The sequence below is a fragment of the Macrobrachium nipponense genome, chromosome 27 (genome assembly GCF_015104395.2).
Source record: "Macrobrachium nipponense isolate FS-2020 chromosome 27, ASM1510439v2, whole genome shotgun sequence".
In the NCBI taxonomy this organism is placed as follows: domain Eukaryota; kingdom Metazoa; phylum Arthropoda; class Malacostraca; order Decapoda; family Palaemonidae; genus Macrobrachium; species Macrobrachium nipponense.
The window spans coordinates 23,095,768-23,116,602 of NC_087216.1; the positions used below are offsets into that span (position 1 = coordinate 23,095,768).

The 20,835-nt window shown below is 39.9% G+C and overlaps 1 protein-coding gene across 9 annotated transcripts in view; it reads right to left on the reverse strand.

Annotated features, from left to right (window-relative positions):
* The window catches only part of LOC135200910 (DENN domain-containing protein 1B-like), a 79,815-nt gene that overhangs the window by 57,724 nt on the left and 1,256 nt on the right, over positions 1–20,835 (reverse strand). For all 9 annotated transcript variants that reach the window (XM_064229668.1, XM_064229670.1, XM_064229665.1 and 6 more), the window contains exons 2-7: positions 17,780–17,950; positions 17,418–17,555; positions 16,086–16,218; positions 8,350–8,403; positions 7,185–7,442; positions 6,664–6,996 (exon numbers count right to left, since the gene is read on the reverse strand). In XM_064229668.1, coding sequence (XP_064085738.1) covers positions 6,664–6,996; positions 7,185–7,442; positions 8,350–8,403; positions 16,086–16,218; positions 17,418–17,555; positions 17,780–17,950 — 1,087 coding nt within the window. The remainder of the gene's footprint in view (positions 1–6,663; positions 6,997–7,184; positions 7,443–8,349; positions 8,404–16,085; positions 16,219–17,417; positions 17,556–17,779; positions 17,951–20,835) is intronic.

The window sequence follows — 20,835 nt, forward strand, 5'->3', positions numbered from 1 at the left end:
ATTCATGCTACGTAGTAATAATGTTTGGAATATATGTAACATTAATTTTCAATACAAAATATCATCGTTATTTTGGTAGTGAATAATAGTTTAGAATTATCATACATACACTGCATTGTTATGGGTTTGTGGCAGTGATAAAAACAACCAAATAACGTTCTCCTTTAAGTCAACGCGTTTAGGAAAAACATGACATAGAATCGACTTTGCGACTTCGTTCACTTTGATATTTTTAACGATACAATAACTATCATTTGTACTACTAAAACCATCTTCACATAAGTAATTTTTCGTAAGATATGTGTTGTTGCAAAAGCTAGCTTATACATAAAAGGCTTTTATAATTTAAGTCATCTTAGATATACATATGTACCCAAACTCATTGTGGGGAAATTTACTACTGTTTCCTCGGATATTGAAATACTTTAGCATCATTCAAACACTTTAATAATATAATGCATAAATACTAGGCTATACATATTTACATCGTATACAAATACTACATACAGTTATATACACATACTTTTATATACAAAGTTAACAGTTATATACACATACTTTTATATACAAAGTTAATCATATGAGTAGTGATCAGACGACAGCTGTGCACTGGACTACGTACGTACTACTTGGAAGATCAAAACAAACAAACATTTTGTTGTTTGTTAGTCGCCGGGATAGATTAACATTTTTCCAGAGATTAAAGAGCTGAATTTTGTTTTGAAGGTATGTCAACCGCGTTAGTAAATAGGTATCATCTTCTAAGGAAATTTTTTTTTCTCTCTTCTTTTTGCGGAAGAATCTTCAAGCCATTTTGCATTCAAAGTAATGAGAAGGAATCATTCTATTCTTCATGAAATCAGTAAAATACTTACACTAATAATAAAAACTAAAACTACATACTGTATGCAAAACACATACATCATCGTTAGCTTCGTGTGTGTAAACGTTCATTCTAAAAAATTACAGAGTAGTATAACTAACACCTGATTGGCTGGTTGGTAGCCATGGAGATCTGTTATCCAATGACTGCCCTCTGCTTCTGTTCTTATTTATAGACATATGGCATGGATGGCACTAGGTTTGAACGTTACCATGTTCGTGATTTTCTGACTGCTGACGGCAAAAATTACTCAATAATTTTCTTTATATAATTATTCCTTCGTGAAAACAATAATATAATAACGCGGTTGACATACCTTCAAAACAAAATTCAAAACAAAATTTTGGAAAAATGTTAATCTATCCCGGCGACTAACAACAACAAAATTTTTGTTTGTTTTATCTTCCAAGTAGTACGTACGTAGTCCAGTGCACAGCTGTCGTCTGATCACTACTCATATGATTAACTTTGTATATAAAAGTATGTTTATATAACTGTTAACTTTGTATATAAAAGTATGTGTATATAACTGTATGTAGTATTTGTATACGATGTAAATATGTATAGCCTAGTATTTATGCATTATATTATTAAAGTGTTTGAATGATGCTAAAGTATTTCAATATCCGAGGAAACAGTAGTAAATTGTTTCCCCACAATGAGTTTGGGTGCATATGTATATCTAAGATGACTTAAATTATAAAAGCCTTTTATGTATAAGCTAGCTTTTGCAACAACACATATCTTACGAAAAATTACTTATGTGAAGATGGTTTTAGTAGTACAAATGATAGTTATTGTATCGTTAAAAATATCAAAGTGAACGAAGTCGCAAAGTCGATTCTATGTCATGTTTTTAACTTTAACGTATAGTGGTATGAAAAACACCAGTGTGTCGTAGCGATGCGTCATCAATATAGTGGTATGAAAATACCACATGGTGTTGTAGCGATACGTAATCACAAAGTACAAATCCTTTTCCCGGACCATCCTCAGAATTTTACGACACTTCAACTTCAAGATCGATATGGTGAAATATATTATATAGTCATACTTATTGTTAAAAATTCACAAGTTGAACTGCAAAACATTATTATATTTTGATTGTTATGTACATATATTTTTTGTGTTTTACGGAATGTTTGTTTTGAAAATAATACCTATTAGTGAACATATGGTATTAATTGTCCCACTATTTTATTATAGGTGATCTTAATTATCTCACATTCATTTAACAGTATTATATTAATATATTTAATAAACTGTAATTAATAAATAACAATAATGAAAAACATAAAGGGAAAAAATGTTTTTGCTGCAGTAGTGGTGTTTGTTTGATTATGCATCTGACCTCACATTTCCGAAATCTGAAAAATTCCAAAAACCGAAACATCGGAATGTGTGTACTGCACATTTTTTTAAACACGCACACAATGTCTACACATTTACTGATACCCGTTGGTGAAAGACTCAAATTACAGTACGTAGTATTTATTCCTGAGAGAGAGAGAAGATGAGAGAGGAGTAGAGAGAGAGAGAGCGAGAGAGAGAGAGAGAGAGAGGAGAGAGATGAGAGAGAGAGAGAGAGAATGATTAAGGACTCCAAGGCGTGTTATTTTTACAATTATTTTATTATCTTGGGATTTTTTTTTAATCTTGAGATTTTCTATTAAATTCTCGAGATTAATAAGAAAATTAACTTAACTTGACTAGCATCAGCACACATCTGAATGACTCGGCCATTAGCAGGCTAAACCACCAACCTTATGAACTTGCATGATACATGAGATACATGACAAAACACAAAACCACTGTTTATTGGTGAAAATTTGGGGGTCGCACGATATGGGAGATTGCACGTTATTCGAGTATATACGGTATGTGATTTTTTTAGCCTTTTATGGAACAAAATCTAGCAAGAAATTGCCATTCCCAGTTGGCAACACTGGCCTACTCACGTTTGTCCAAGGTTGGTTTGTTGTTGTTATGAAATGTGGTGTGCGGCGCGTTCTTTAAATTGTACCCATATAAACAAGTTAATTATGTGGCATCCAAAAGCCCTGATTCTTTACTCTTATGGGAAAGACGCCTAAAGGTCAGATGAAGGTTGTTACGTGGAATATACTATTAACGTGTTGTGACGAAGGGAAGAGATGTTTCGCTGCATACTGTTGGTAGCATTATCGTTATTATATTACTGGATTGCACTGCAAAATCGTCGCCATCTTTTATCAACATAGATTGTTGGTGAGTACCCATATGATTTACATAATTTTGATAGTTCTCTTACCACTCATCCTCTCTTTCCTTGTAAAAAAAAAAAAAAAAAAAAAAAGAGGCCCACCATGCGTATGTAGGCTTCTAGCTGTAATCCCTAGGCTAGTAGGCTACATATGTACAGTAGTACATATACTACATTTATTTTTTAAGGCTAATTTTGTACAATAACTTTAAAACTGTCTTGAATTTAGTTTTAGGTGATAGTTGAAAACATATTTGGTGTTTGAACTAAAGTAGGCAGTTATAAACATTGGAATAGTGGTCTTGGGTGGGTTAACTATTAAAGTAGGCAGTTTTTAAGCAATTTTTGAGGGGGGTATCAGGATAACACGGGTATTTACTTATCACGGGGGTCTCTGGGCCCTATCCCCCGTGGATAACGAGGCCCCACTGTATACCAGGTCACGGGGTATGTAGTACCCAGAATGCCCTTGGCGTCAGGTGACCTGACAGTTACTCTTCCAACCCAGTTTAGAATGCTAGAGGGGTGTTAGAGGTGGGCCTTTATCTGTTAAGACCTCAGGTTTGTTTGTTATGAAAAATACAAATTGGTTAAAAATTTGTCATTTGTTCATATACGAAACAAACCTTCGGTCTTAACATTAGGATAGACCTACTTATTGGTGGGAGGTAAGTCTCTATAACTGACAGGGAGTTTGCCACCTTTATCCATTTCCGAATAGTAGGTGTATTCTAAGACAATGGACTATTAACCCTTGAACCAAAGATATATGAGAATCTATTGGTTTCCCATTCTGGGTGTTCCTACGATGCCATGGTTTATTACATTACGGAAGATGGAGAACTCTACATTCTCATAAACCACTCCTGTCCCTTGTATCTGGATCTATTATCACCCCTCTCTCTCCCTATTATCTCTATTAATATTGTCTCCAACGACCGTCAGGGAATTCGGCCTTGATCTCTTATCGAGTTGAACAACGCCTTCCACCAGTGTATCAGAAGAGGTTACCAACTCTTTATTATTCGACCTTTTAATGGGAGCTCTCTCATTCTTTCTCTGTAACTTAAAAGGTCTTACAGACGAAACTGGTATCTGTTCTTTATCCCTTGTTGAACTCTTCCCACTCATCGTTGAGTTTACCAACGACAGTGTAGTCTCTCTTAGGCTCTTTGTCGTCTCTGCTGGCATCTCCGCGGCAGCCGCTATCCCAGCGACTGTTGATGCTTTCGCTCGTTCGGACACCTGTAAACGACTTCGCCCGTTAGCATTAAGCTTACCAGCCACTGTCTTCTTTACTTTGTTGCTGACCGGGATGTGATAGTCCTGGCTTGAAGATGAAGAAGAATTCACTCTTCTCCTCTTGGCCCAAGGATCAGTCACAAAGTCCCGTATCCTCTAACACTTGACTGGTACACGCAGTGACGTCATCGAACTTTGCGATGGCGCCATCGAACTTTGCGATGACGCCAAACTAGAGGAAGAAGACGAAGGAGATGATGATTCACGTCTTTTCTTTTTGTCTTTCTTAACTATCTTCTCCTCTAGAGCTTGTAATTTCTTCATGACTGTGTGTACCAACGAGTCAGAAAGCGTATTTGGCTTGGGAGGCAATGAAGTGGATAGAGAAGCAGTAGGCTGTGACGTCATCGAGTCTGCCATGTCAGTGTGTGACGCAGGTTGTGACGTCACCACTCTTGTAGGGAGAGAGATTGAGCTGCTGCTACTGGCAGCCCTGCGAGTGCTGCAAAACTACCTCCAACGTCCTGCATCGCCGGAAACATTGATGTTGTTGTCGTTGGCGCCGCATTAGCTCCCATAAAGTGCAGGCCAGGGGGATAAGGAACATTCAACGTTGTCGGGCCCTGGTGGAATCATGACGCCATATAATGAGACAGCAACCCCTCCAAGGTTGGTACGCCTGGTAGGCCTAATGCCGACCACGTTCCTTCCATTCTCTGCGCATCGGGAGCCGACACCAGGAACAAAGATGGCGATGCTCCCCCTCTCCCTGCCAGGAATGACGGAGCGTAATTATGCATAAAATTACCTAAAACCCCTCCTGGTGTTTCCAATAATGAATCGCTAGAAGAAACTGAAGGAGTATGGGAAATATTAAAAGCAGGCGACGAAACATATGGAGCAGTCTGGTGTATTGTCGATACAAAAGAAGCCAACGACGCTTGGTCATCCAAAGATGGCATAGTCTCCCTTCTTTTGTATTGGCCTTTCCCATAAAACTTCATCCACCGTTCCACCAACCAACCATGACAAACTGAACAAGGATTAGTAATAGTACACGTTTTCTCTGCACCTACTACACGTTGGATGTGGACCTGTAGACACCGAAGTTAAAAATCTTGAACAAGGAAACCCACTCACTCCAGGCCATTTCCTTTGTCTCTTCCGAGAACCCGAAGAAATTTCCGTTGGTGAAGCAAAATTCTCCATCTTGCAACGTACACACCCACACTGAGAACACCTAGAGAAAGAAAAAGTAAAAAAAGCAAAAAATGAATAAAATCGGGAAAACTAAAACCGGCTTTAAAACAGATAGAGAGTAATCACGTCCTATCTTAAAGGCGGTAGGAAAGTAACTGTCAGGTCACAGGATGCCAAGGGCATTCTGGGTACTACATACCCCATGACCTGGTATAGATGCCAATAATCCCTGGATCTCACAAGTTTATTTTTAATTCTACCGGTTTCCAGCTTGGCACCAGTATTATCCTAATGTTAAGACCGAAGGTTTGTTTCGTATATGAACAAATGTTATGATGATGTTTAACCAAACCACAGAATCAAATAAGCAAACTCCTATAAGACTGGAAACCGAAGATTTGTTCATTATTCAGAACTATTTCTTATTACTAGAGAATTTCATCAGGTCCTTGAGTTACAGTTCCCATCAGGCTTTGAAGGGTCTGTTCTTAAAACCATATTTTGATTCTTTGCAATATATTGCATTTCTGAAAATCTGAAATTAATAACTGTGTAACTTAAAAAGACACAAAAGTTGCAGAATTTGGACAGCTTTGTGGGAAGACATCCAAAGGATAAGTAAGAGACAAAAAGCAACTCTGCAGAGGACCAAAGGAATGCTGCAAAGAACCTTCTGTACCACATATAATATGAGGCAAAAAGCATACTGCTAGCAGTATCCATGCTACAGGGAAACACTAAAGGGTCAAGCAGAAGGGAACTTTAACAAACATCCTCTGCTATACAAAACCCTTGAATAACAAACTGCCTCATTCCATATAAAACATACCAGTTAAACTGACTGGAAGAGCCATGATGGTAGAAGCTTTTAAAAAATTAAAAGTTTCCACCATCATGTCCAGTCTACAGTCCTCTGTCAACCCCAGGCAAATGCATTCTTTAGTCATTGAACTAACACAGTAACAAAATATCTTAACCGAATACAAATTACAACAGCAGATTAGAAAAAACAAACTTGTCACACTGGATTAAAATGGCCTTCAGTAAACTGAAGAAACAGAAATAATGCAAATCCTACATGGCAACTAAAACATACCTGTCGAAAAATCTGAAGCTCTAGCATTTTTTCTACAAATGGCTGGAAAGTATTCGGACGGATATTAACAAACTTTTCTCGGTTGAAAGTAATTTTTGAATCTTCCTCCCTGAACTGTAGAGCTTCTTTGTAATTTCCAATAATCTGGACAAGTGCTCTTAAAAATGCACGTGCCACATGATCACCTAGCATGTTGTTTGGATTCTTCAGACTTCTTCGCAAATTAATGATCACTTCATCTGGCAGAGTCTCCAGATCATTAAAGGGAGTCTTCACCACATTATTATCTGCGTCTAATATAACGGCTTCCCCAATGTCCTCCATTTGTACTTTCTGAAAATTTAAATAGCCAATATATTGACAACAATATGGGCAACAAAATCTCTAAATATGATACATTCATGACAGTTAACTTTTCATTCCAAAATACAAAATAATAAATCCATCTTAGTGGACTGGAAGATAGTACATGCATGTTGATGTTAAAATGTGAACAAAACATACAAATCTGAGAATCTTACTGATAAAAGCGAAGAATTGACACCTATGAGATAGGGCATAGGTGCTAAGAGATAATCTGTCAAATGTTCTGGTAAAACTGGAATGAAGATATGTTGCCATTGCATGGGATAAATAATTGAATTGGCTGCCTGAACACACGCCGAGAGCCTTGAGAGACGTTTAGAAACCATTATGATTCTTCTTTCGTGGAGCATCGATGCAAAGATTATCATCATGTTGTTTGCATCGACAGCATTGTAGTATTCTGAAAGGTTTCTCTGAAGATGGAAAAGGAGTCAATGATGTGATTAACTTGCAACAATTTAATACAGCAGAACTATCAATTAGTAAGAAAAACAGTCATGACAACATTTACAATTTTCATAGTTGGAATCCTGATTCCTAAACCTGGTTCACATTAGGAATACCTTCAAAATAACTTTGGCATAATATCTATACAGACCAAAAATACAATGGTATTTGCAGTCCCCTTGCTCAATTTGATTTATGATAATTTGGTCTGAATACCTAACAGTCCTCTTGCACTAGTTAGTAGTCCCCATCATGTTTCCATCAAAATGAGAGAACAATAAATAATGATAGGGATTAAGATAAAGACATTATTCAGGACCATGACAAAGGAACAACATGATGGCATTCCTGAGCTTCCTTCATTAATAAATTCCATGATATATTAGAATCTATATGAAACATATAGATTTTGAAATATAGCACTATTAAATGCTATATTTCAAAAGATCAAGAAAACTGTCAATCTCTATAATTTAACTCCTAAAACTTGGATGTCTTGAGAGATAATGAGCGCTCTCTCAAAGTTAAGAGCACACATGCTTTACATGTAAAATTTTCATAAATTATGACAGAATTAGCTGTTCCGTTAAAGGATATTTGGATATTTAATAAGGAAGGACATCTTATCTGCATTCAAATTTCACTTTACATACACTACCGAACATATTATGCAGTACTGTATATCAGTGGTTCATTTAAATGGTCTACGTAGTCAAGTAAAATAAGGTTACAGGCTCTACTGTATCCTTCATTTTTTATCATAAGAAATAAAAAATATCTGAACAACATTAATTTACCTGTGCAACCACACATACATAAATACTATACAAACTTCAAAAGTATCAATGATACTTATGACATTGCATAACTTACATTTTCAGGAATGGTTGGAAGTCTCAGGTGGTTGGGGCACTGAGCAACAAAGAACTGAAAAGTAAAAAAGCAAGAAGCACTGAAATGACAATACCAGTCACCAATTTAATAAGCCTTATAAATTATATCATGTAATGTTGCTCAACATTGGGATTTAAGAAACGGGACCCCTGTATAGTTACTGATAATTTTATTCCTAGTGTCAAGAGCAATAATTTACCCCTAAAGCTGGCCTCACACTAGTCATTTCTAGCTCGCGGTTTTGGCCAGCATCCAGCCGATGCTCGCGAGCAAAAGTGTTGTATCGTCACACTAGGATCTCGTGGTTTCGAGGAGCAGTAGTTTTCTTAAAAAGGTCATCCGTGTGATCCCACAACATTCGGAACTCTCTTACTTTTTCTAACAATCCATGGAGAGCAAAGGACGTCCACACATACCGATGTCTTTGTGTGGGAAGAGACATGGTTCCTGAGCACGTCCTGTTAGAAGCAGCCATCTTGTTTGTTTACACTACGCGGTCGCTCGGGGTTCGTGGCTGCTGCTTCCCGACAAGACGGGAAGCAAAGATCTCGAGCTAAAATCTCCCGGTTTTCGATTCTCGGCAGCAACGGCTCGCTGCTCGAGAAAAAAAGGCCCAGTGTGAGGCCAGCTTAAGGGATTATGAGTTTGTAATACAAGAAAGTCTAATCAGGTCACTAAACTAAACTCCTAACAAACAGACTACTTGACTAGAAATCTTAGCTGCACACCCTAAAGGAATATTCACACAATATTTACCCCTTAACTTTGAAAAATGATATTGTTATGTTACAATAAAGTTTCATACATACTTACCTGGCAGATATATACATAGCTAAGACTCCGTCGTCCCCGACAGAAATTCAAATTTCGCGCCACTCGCTACAGGTAGGTCAGGTGATCTACCGGCCTGCCCTGGGTGGCAGGACTAGGAACCATCCCCGTTTTCTATCATATTTTCTCTCTTCCACCTGTCTCCTGCGGGGAGGCTGGGTGGGCCTTTAATTGTATATATCTGCCAGGTAAGTATGTATGAAACTTTATTGTAACATAACAATATCATTTTCATACAATCAACTTACCTGTCAGATATATACATAGCTGATTGGCACCCTTCGGTGGAGGGTAAGAGACAGCTTCTATATGGAATAGACAGGTAAACAACATATGTTTGTAGGTATAAATAAAACCTTGGTTCCTACCTGATAGGTGGTAGACTTCGTGGGTGTTTGCCCAGTAGTCTGCATCACCTCAAGAAACTTTAGCGAGATATATGATCTATGGCCAAGAGTTCTTGTGGGTCTGCCGATGGGGTCTTATCCGCTTACTCGGCAGAGCCTAAAAGGACTTTGTCAATGGGTGCTGATCCACTTATATGACAATACACCTTATGAAGGAGCACACAACCAATCCCGACCACCTGATCCTAACCATATGTTAGAACTAAGGATTGTTCCGAGTTATCCCCGAACTCGTCACAACAACCGTAACTCAAAACCACTACTCACACATACATAATTTTCAAAAAAAATTATACTCAACTAATTGGATATGACAAGAATTCTCTTACTGAACAACATAGACGGCCGCCCGTGCTAGCCTAAGTCCTCCATTGTTCGAAGAGACTCTCGACCATATCCAAAAGAAGAAAAGTATATACATTTAAGGATTGGTGTCGGCTCCCGTACCCAGAATCGTATCCGCCGATACGAAAGGACCTAGAGAAAAACACTTCTCATATGTCACACGCACGTCTTTCAAGTAATGAGATGCAAATACTGAGTGCATCTCCAAAATGTCGTATCTATGATGTTTTTAAGCGACATATTCTTATGAAATAAACGAGAGAGACGTCGCTATAGCTCTCACTTCATGAGCTTTTACTCTCAACAGTTTGTAACTGTTCGTCAGGACAGGCCCTTATGACGTCTGTAATGACGTTTCTTACAAAGAATGCCAGCGCATTCTTGGACATCAGTCTTGTGGGGTCTTTTACCGCGCACCAAAGACCTTGTCTAGAGCCTCCCATTTGATGCTTTCTCTGAAGGTAGAACTTCAGAGCTCTAACAGGGCATAGAGACCTCTCTGCTTCTCTGCCTACGAGACTCGACATGCCTTTGACTTCGAATGACTTAGGCCAGGGATTCGTAGGATTCTCGTTTTTCGCTAAAAACAGGGTCTTAAACGAGCAAATCGCTGAGTCTCCCTTGAATCCTACTTTATCCTGCAGAGCATGCAATTCACTAATTCTCTTTGCCGTAGCTAAAGATAATAGGAATAGGCTTTTATTTTTCGGGTAATGTCTCTAAACGATGCCCGATGAGGAGGTTCGAATCTTTCCGATGACAGATACTTTAGGACTACGTCTAGGTTCCAGTTCGGAGGTACTGGTTCCTTAGACTTTGAAGTCTCAAAAGACCTTATGAGATCGTGGAGATCTTTATTATCTGCCAGATCTAAACCTCTGTTCCTGAATACAGCCGAGAGCATACTTCTGTATCCCTTTATTGTGGATACGGCTAGATGAGATTTTTTCTCTCAGGAATAGCAGGAAATCAGCAATTTCCGCTATAGAGGTAGTGGAGGAGGACAACTTCTTGGATCTACACCACCTTCTAAATACCTCCCACTTTGATTGGTATACTTTCGTAGTGGAGGTTCTGCGTGCTCTCGCGATCGCGCTTGCCACTTCGCGAGAGAAAAGCCTCTCGCTCTGACAAGTCTTTCGATAGTCGAAAGGCAGTCAGAGCTGAGAGCGGGGAGGTTTTGATGGTACCTCTTGAAGTGTGGTTGTCTGAGAAGATCCATCCTTCTTGGTAGGGATCTTGGAAAATCTACGATCCACTCTACCACCTCCGTGAACCATTCCTGGGCCGGCCAAAAGGGGGCTATTAACGTCATCCTCGTCTCTTTTGACGCCACAAACTTTCACATTCATTCTAACCCCAGGATTTTGAATGGGGGAAAAGCATATACGTCTACTCGAGACCAATTTAGCAGGAAGGCGTCTACCATAAGAGCTCTTGGATCTTCCACGACCGAGCAAAAAACTGGGAGCCTTTTTTGAAATGAATGTTGCGAAGAGAATCCACATGAGGAGTTCCCCACAGAGACCAGAGATCGAGACACACTTCCTCGTTTGTAGTGTCCATTCTGTATGAAGGACCTGGTTCCTCCTGCTGAGCCTGTCCGCCCTCACATTCCTTACTCCCTGTACGAACCTTGTCAGCAGGGAGATGTTCCTGTGAGACGTCCAAAGTAATAGGTCTCTCGTGAGCTCGTAAAGGAACGAGGAGTGTGTCCCTCCCTTGTTTCCGAATGTAGGCAAGTGCGGTGGTGTTGTCCACGTTTACTTGCACTACCTTGTTTGACACCAGAGGTTCTAGGCTCTTCAAGGCCAGATGTACGGCGAAGAGCCTCTTTTGCAGTTTTATGTGCCAAGACACCTGTGCTGGTTCCCAGGTGCCTGACACTTCCTCTGAGCCTAATGTCGCTCCCCAACCTCTCTCCGACGCGTCGAGAAACAAACACTAGGTCTGGGTTCTGTGTTCTTAGAGAGATCCCTTTGTTCTCTTCCAGAGGGAGCAACCACCACTGTAGGTGTGACTTTATCTCCACTGGAATGGGAAAAACGTCCGACAGTTGTCCGGTTTTCCAGCTCCAAGACCTCTTGAGGAAGAATTGAAGCGGACGTATATGAAGTCTTCCTAGAGGGAAGAATTGTTCTAGCGAGGAAAGCGTCCCCAGAAGGCTCAACCATTCCCTCGCCGACGTTTGTTGCTTCTCTAAGAAGAGAGAGACTATCCGCAAACCTTTTGCGATTCTCTCTTGCGAAGGAAAAACTCGAAAACCCCGAGAATCCATCCGAATCCCCAGATAGACTAGGTCTTGTCTGGGGGTCAGCTGAGACTTCTCGAGGTTCACAAGCAATCCCAACGCTTTGATTAAATCCAGAGTTAACTTTAGGTCCTCCAAGCACTGTCTCTTCGATCTGGCCCTGATGAGCCAGTCGTCCAGATACATAGAGACATTCACTCCTTTGAGGTGAAGAAACCTCGCCACATTCTCATCAGGCTTGTGAAGACCTGAGGAGCTGTGGACAGGCCGAAACACAAGGCTCTGAACAGAAAAGATCCTTCCCCCGGGTCATGAAACGGAGGTAACTTCTTCGATGGAAGGGTGGATCGGGACGTGAAAGTAGGCGTCCTGGAGATCTAAAGACACCATCCAATCTCCCTGTCGTAATGACGCCATGACTGAAGCAGAAGTCTCCATGGAGAACTTCTCCTTCTGAACAAATTTGTTCAGAGAGCTGACGTCCAGTACTGGTCTCCAGCCTCCCGAGGCTTTCGCCACCAGCAAAAAGGCGATTGTAAAACCCCAGGGGAGTGTTGATCCCGTACCAATTCTATCGCTCTCTTGTACCACATTTGTTCCACCATCGATCGAAGAGTATCCCTCAGCACAGGATCCTTGTATTTGGCTGATAGTTCCCTTGGTATTGACGTTAGGGGAGGAGTGTTCAGGAAAGGGATACGATATCCCCTCCTTAAGATCGCCAAAGATTACCGCGTCTGCATTTATCAGTGTCCAGGCTTCCACAAATCCCAGGAGCCTGGCACCTACTGGTGCTTGGAGGAGAGAATCTTCATTTTCCCTTCTTAAAGGGACGAAAAGCAGATCTACCTCTCTTCTCTGGAGCCTTCCTCCTTGTGGAAGGTCTGGAGGTCGGACCACCTCGAAAGGGCTGCACGTATTGTACTTTTGGGTCCTTTCTTGTCCGATGCAGCAACAGGTTTCTTCTTTCTTGCTGACTGCGTCAGCAGATCCTGAGTTGCCTTCTCAGTTAAAGAATGCGCAATGTCCTTTACTAACTGAGAAGGGAACAAAAAAGTCAGATAGAGGCGCATATAGAAGTCTGCTCTCTGAGCATGTGAGACTGCCTTTGTTAAGAAGGCGCCATATACAGTCCTTTTCTTTAAAAAGACCTGCCCAAACAAAGAGGAGATTTCAAAAGATCCATCCTGTACCGCCTTGTCAATACAAGACAATATGCATAACAGGGCTTCAGGTTCGATTCCTTCCGAATCATGGGCTTTCTTGGACATCACCCCAAGGGACCAATCTAAGAAGTTAAAAACTTCCAATACACGAAAGAGTCCCTTGAGGAGATGATCCAGTTCCGAAATTCCCCACGTAATCCGTGCAGAATTGAGACTTGACGCCGTGAAGCGTCAACCAAAGTCGGAAAAAATCTGTTTCGGTTGTAGAAGGGAGAGCAATACCCATATTCTCTCCCGTCTGATACCAAATGCCTCTTTTCCCAGCTAATCTTGCTGGAGGCATGCAGAAGACGTCCTCACTAAGTCTTTCTTAGACTTCATCCATGAGTCTAAGGAATGTAATTGCTCTCTTCATCGATATGGTGGGTTTCATTTTTTAGAAAAGACGAAGGCTTCTTCGTCTTAGCACTGGAAAAGAGCGAGCGCGGAGAAGGAGGAGCGGCAGGCGTCAACTCGTCTCCGTACTCCTCAAGAAGTAGGGTAGTCAACACCTTATAGTTAGACAGACCTTCTCTTCCACTATATTCGTCATCCGAGTTTTCCTCTAACTCGGGATCTACATGCGTCTCCGCTCTCCTTTCCGAACGTTCTTCTTCTTGAGGAGATAAACTCCTAATAGGAGAGGGGCTAAGGGAATGATAATCCTTCCTCTTTTCCCAAGCTCTAATAGTCTTGGGAAGGCGTCATAAGCTTTCGGCTTCTCTAGAATTTTAGAAGACGCTTCACGCTTACATGACGCTTCCCCGTTCTGCCAAGCGTCATGGATGACGTCGTTTTGCTGACCGTCTCGATGACGCTTCGCCCCCCGCCCTTGGAAGACGCTCCGCTCTCCAAAGGCGTCCTACTTGGCATCATAATATTGGACGGAGCGTCATGTCTCCCTGCTCCGTTTCCAATGACGCTTCGCGTTCTAAAAGATAAAACGTCTTACGTCTCTCTGGCGTTACGAAACTCTCGTAAGCACCTGTTCTCGCTCTCGAACTAGACGCTTCTGTAAGACGTTTAGCCGTTTCCCGTCTGTATGACGCTTCTCGTTGAACAGGTGAGAGAGGACGAGACTTCTTAATTGGAAGCGTTACGTCTTTCCGACGTGGCGCTAAAACTCCCACTAGAGATGACAGTTGCTCTTGAACTGCCATAATGATCTTTCTTGACGCTTCTCCCACGTCCAGTGCATGACGTCTTTCGTCATCACTCGGGGGAGAAGAAGGAAAGGGTACTTCCGCGTACACTTCAGGTGACGCTGACGCCCCCTTCGCTTTCTTGCTAGAAGACGGAGCGTCATCTGAGAAACGCTCTGGACTAGAATCTATGTCAGGCTTCATATGACGCTTCAGCGGTCTCGACAAGTTCGATTCCTTCCACCCTCGTTTAGGTGAGGGAGAGGGAGAGGACGAGAAACACACTCGCGAAGGACGCTTTTTCTATAGCGCCCTTGAGCCGCCTGCCACGAAGCAGAGCTAGCTGAAGGGACGTCTGACCGTTGGGATTCCCCACAACCTCCTTAAGGCTTTCGACTTTCCCTTCTCCTCTGGGCTTGTGAGCTTGGAAGAGGTCTAGGCCTGGGAGCGTCGCAGGGACGATCAAACGCCCCCTCCACAACACTGGGAGAACTCACTTCACTGTAATGCTCACTTTCACTAGCCTTACCTTTGAAGTCAGCCATCTTGGACTTCATGTCTCTAATTGTAGCTTTCAGATTGGCGATTTCCGATGCCGAATCGAACCAAAGCACTCTGAGAATGAGATACATAGGAGAATCTACATCAGTAGGATTAGAATTTATCAGTGAAAGGCTCAATAGGCCTTGAACTCACACCTTTCAATCGTCTAATTCTATCCCTCTCTAACTTCTTCAAATAAGAAGTCAAAGTCTTCCACTCTTCTGCTTCAATTCATCCCTCGCATTCCTTACAAGTATTAATAGCAGAACACTGAAACCCCCTACATTTACGGCATACAGTGTGAGGATCAACCAAAGCTTTCGGTATCCTCACCCTGCAGCCTACATTCACACACATTCTCACACTCACATTAGAATCAGACATACTGAGAAAAAATCCAAAAGAGTTATTCCAAAAACAGTCCACTGTAGCGAATGCCAAAACACGATCCAAATACGTCACCAAAAAGCCGAAAAACGATGATCAAAGGATGAAAAATGAATCTAAGTCAGGAGGTAATAACAACAATGTTGATACCACCGGCGACAGAGAAAATATGATAGAAAACGGGGATGGTTTCCTAGTCCTGCCACTCAGGGTCAGGCCGGTAGATCACCTGACCTACCTGTAGCGAGTGGCGCGAAATTTGAATTTCTGTCGGGGACGACGGAGTCTTAGCTATGTATATATCTGACAGGTAAGTTGATTGTATGAAAATATGTAATCTAGTACTCCCCTAGAAAACTTCATTACTACCTTGTATAATACATATATCATAAATAAATCGGTAATACTAAACTAAGTTTGCACAATTGGCAAACACTATCACTAACCGTGTATGAAAATGTTTCATACTCATTAAGTTAATTTATCACTCACAAATTGCATACAATATATCCAGGTCTATCATAAAAAGTCTAAATCCACTAAATCTAGAAATTTAAAGTTTACAAAAACGAAACTGTACAATTAACTGGGGGATACACACTACCTTATTATCTCCATAGGGCACGGCAATTTCAGATCCAGGCAGTGGAACCTTTGTGCAGTAAATACTCTGAAGGCATGATGTCATATCCTGAGTTCTTTCATTGCCTATCATATCAGCTAAATGGTTGAGAAGCCTGTAAATTATTATAATTAATAAAATATCAATTTTAAAAGCATCTAACTTTATTTCATGCTTCTATTTCTACTTCCTTTCAGTTACTCTTTTTCGGCTGCATTGACAAACTTTTTCTTCACTGAAAATGTATAAGAACCACTGTATTTTCAAATACAAAAGTAGAAAAACTTTGCCAAAACTTTTAAAAATATTATTGAGCTTTATCTTTAATTAAAGAAGTTATGTCATCATGACAAAAACAAAATTGCACCAATCCAACTGTTCATTTTATTACACTATGACTGCCAACCTCAAAGATTGGATTTCAGTTCAAGCTACCAATGTTCCAGTGAGCAGGGCTCAAATCCTCTGACCTTATTTGGCTTAAAACGATGTTTAATCCACTCTTCATCACTCCACTCATTCATGTTCCAAACATTTCAAAGAGATTTTTTATACCTCCATTGTTTCACACTGGATTCAGGTGTCATCATAGGGTGCTACAACTTAACCAATTTATCTTTCATGTACTGTGCTACCTTCAAATTAACATTAACATTCTATTTATTTAAGATCTATTCAATTGGCTCAGTAACATTTCAATAACTTTTAAGTTACACTAAAATAAAAGACCACTTCTTCAATTATTCACTGTACTCCCATAGTTCCTTCACGAAAAAGACAAAATTTGTAATCGACCACTCTAGAACAAAGTTGCCCAAATGAGTGTCGCAAACACCAGTTGACTGCAGTTCTTGTCTTTTGCTGAAAAAGTCTAAAACTGACGCATTTGACTTTTTAAGCTGACTAAAAATGCATCCTTATCACAACCTACAGGTAGAGCATTTTAATACACCATTTTACCCATTCTTTTTACAAATTTAGTCTCTTCTTTAGAGTTAGAGCAAAAACTAAATGATTTCTGTATGTAAAGTACTTGTAAGATGCATGTCTTCTGTTACCAACCAATCAGAACTCCAGGATATACCTCCTCTTTGTATGATAATGGACTGTTTCCAGTTCAATGCTCTGTGCTTTGGACTGTCTAGAGCCCATCAGGTGTTCACTAGGTGGCAACTATAAGGCTACTTGGTTTACTAAGTCCCACTAGCCTCCTTAGGTGGTACCCAGCGAGCAGCAGGAATGGCTCCAGTGATCTATAGTGTGGTTTGTTTCAAAACTGTTTCAATGCTTGAACATGATGTGTTCGACACTTACTTGTAAAATGTTTCGTGCCATGGCAAATGTGAGAGTATAACTAGTGCTGTTTCTGAACCAGGAGCATGTCTGCAAAATCCATACGTCCATTTGGAGTCAAGACTTGTCAAAACAAATGAAAAATGCTGGACATTTGTGCTGCAAAGAGAAGGGCAAAACTTAATATTATACACAATGATTTGCATAAAATCTGCTGAAAGGTAAAATACATAAATTTGGTACAACCTAAAGTTCAAGAATATTATGGGGCAATTAAAGTATATAATGACAAAAATACATCAACCAATTAAACATATAATAATTACAAGGAGGCTAACCTGACGACTGGCCCCATGACCACATTCTACCCCAAAACAACTTACCTGTCAAAGGAACAGGGAAATGCAAACTGTGGGACACTCTTGAGAATCTCTTTTTCCCTCTCCTCTTTGCTGTAACTGTCTGGAAACTTTTGGATGATCCATGGTGGTCGGTCTGTACCTTTTGGCCCAACCACTTCGCACCAGCACTCAAACAGGCGCCTTGGGTTCTCTCTGAGAGACAAAATAAAAACACAGTATGTATCTTGCATAAAAAAAACCTGTCACAATATCTTGTCTGTATAATTTACTCTTGTATAATCAAATCAAGAAAATAAAGCGACAGAATTCTCCCCTCACTACACGATGTGAAAATTACCAAATATTTATGAGTATGAGACTGCCAACCTTAAACCTTTACTCATGTTGAAAATGAAATAATAAAGAATATAAATTAGCTGTTAAGTCCATATACGTACATATTAAAAAAAATAATGGCAACTACTGTGCATTTCAGGGCCGTGTCTAATTGGTTTTCATCAATAAAATCTTACCAAAGCATTGCATATGGATCATAGTTTGGAAATAAATATTTGAAGCCACGGCCTAATTGGCAAAAATATGCACTGATGTCAAATGTTGATAATTAAGGCACTTATTGGAGTTAATCACAGAAATTTCAAGGGAAACTTAACTAAATTTAGTAAGCACCCAAAGGGAGGCTACTTGTGACGTAAGTATGACATCAGGCTTAACAGCAGTGTTCTAAGTAGTGTGACAATGATTGTGGAAACAAATATTTGACCCTCTTCCTGAGAATTGTTAGGAATTATGATAATATTACGGTTTCCATTGGTGATACCACCAGTAATGAATAAGAATTTGGAATACTGCATAAATATGACAACATTATAACAAAGGAATTTGGTAAACATACATATTGCAATACAATTTTCACTGTACAATTTTACGTTGACTATATGAATACAGTGGACCCCCCATATTCGCGTTCTCCGGATTCGTGGACTCACACATTCGCGGATTTCTCTCGGGAACGTTTCCCTGCATTATTCGCGGAAAATTCGCGCATTTGCAGCATTTTTCTATGAGAAATATCCACAAATTCCTGGTTTTTGTTATCAATTTCATCATAAAATGCACTTTTTGTGATAAAACTATTAAAAAAACCAAGTATGAAAATTTTTAGTGGTTTTTCTTAAGTTTTAACTAACAAAATAGGCTGTTTTTAGCGTTTTTATAGGGGTTCCAAACATTCGCGGATTCTAACTATTCGCTGGGGGGTCTGGTACACATCCCCCGCGAATACGGGGGGACCACTGTACATAGCAATTATAACCCAGTTTCTATTTACATTTTCTTGATCTGTTATGCAAAACTTTTGGAACTGGTGATACACAATCATACTGAAATGAAAAAACGATAGTTTATAAGTGTTTGGAAAGATATTTTGGCCCAAAATACCTGGTAACCTTGCATACTAATAATCATCGCAGAGTCGATGATGACAGGTTATACGTGACTGCTGTTTCACCTATGGCAAGCCTAGCAAATTGTCCTCGTGGCGGCGGTTAGACTGCTTTCGTTTTGTGTGTTTTTGCAGTAACTTCAAATTCATAAAAAAAATAAATATAGATAAAACCTGGAATACATAGGCTCAAGATAACCACTCAACAACCCTACAACATTAGTGTCAGTTTCAAGCACAGAATAATAAAGGAGAGTTGTGTGATATACTAAATACTTTGGATTTATTATGGAACTGATCATGCATTAAAGAAGTTAAGGTTAGAACATTTGCGTTATGTTACGTTCATTTAGCAGGACTAAGCAGGTACACGTGAACCGGAGCTTTTGAGACAATATGAATCAACAGAAACTCCAAGGTAACAATGGTTTTCAGAGTGTGTGTAAGACTTGGTGCATATTTCAAGTTAAAGGAAATGTGAATTGTACCAAGGAACTATATTACAGAAGTAATATTCTCATTTTATGCCCATTCCTTTATTGTACTTTACTTAAAGCACACGATTCATCAGAAAGATGAAAGAGAGAGTAGGGTAGGTGTTTGTGTGTGTGAAACAAAACAAGAATCCCATATAATACTACTACCAACATCTGAGTCTTCATTCCTAAAGTATATGGGCGGGATGTCTAGTAAAGTACGTTTTACTACAGTATAAATGATTGGGAAGGCCTCCAGTAATGACGTTTCCCTAGCCTTCCTCTGGGTGCTCACTAAATTTAGCTAAGTTTCCCTTGAAATTTCTGCAATTTACTCCGATAAGTGCCTTGTCAACATTAGACCGTGGCTTCAAAAAGTTATTTCCACAATATGATCCATATCCAATGCGTTGGAAAGATTTTATTAAAAAAACCTATTAGACACGGCCCTGAAATGCACAGTAGTACATGAAAAACTCACTTCTCACCAAACAAAAGAGCCATAAATTTTTTCCCACCCCATGTCTTTTATTTTGTATTTTTGACCATTACTGTTCTTGCAAATCAATCATTTCTGTTTCTGCTACCCTTACAGCTGACAATTTTAAGAGGACCAAAGTGGCAAACTTAGGTGTTTGGCTGTGGGGCCACCAAAAACAAGTAACCTGCATCAGCAAGAATGGAGATATCACAAAAAGGGATACAATATAGTTCATATGTACATAATCAGTAACAATACCAAGATCAAAAAAAAGATAAAAAAAAAAAAAATCATTGCAATGGAAATTAGATGGGTGCATGCAACCTTAATCTTGCCTAAAATAACCCAACACACGATGCTAGGTCCTACCCTCAAATCTACTTTTAACTTATTTCTGACCTCAACAATCTAGATATACAAGGGAGTTGTTCGGACATTATCTATAATAGCTAGCAAAGAAAGTGGCATGAGTCTCAAAATAGACTATGCATAAACATTTGATCATATAGTAACTGGTGAGGAATTTGAATGAGCAAAGACTCTGTACACCCTGTTCACATTTACAGAGGATAACCAATATTGCAGAATAGCTGCCCGCCTGGCATTGTGCTGTGCAAGATGTCACATATTGGGGGTTCTGGGAAAGGTTGCCTAGCCAGGTCAGGGAATAGCACCC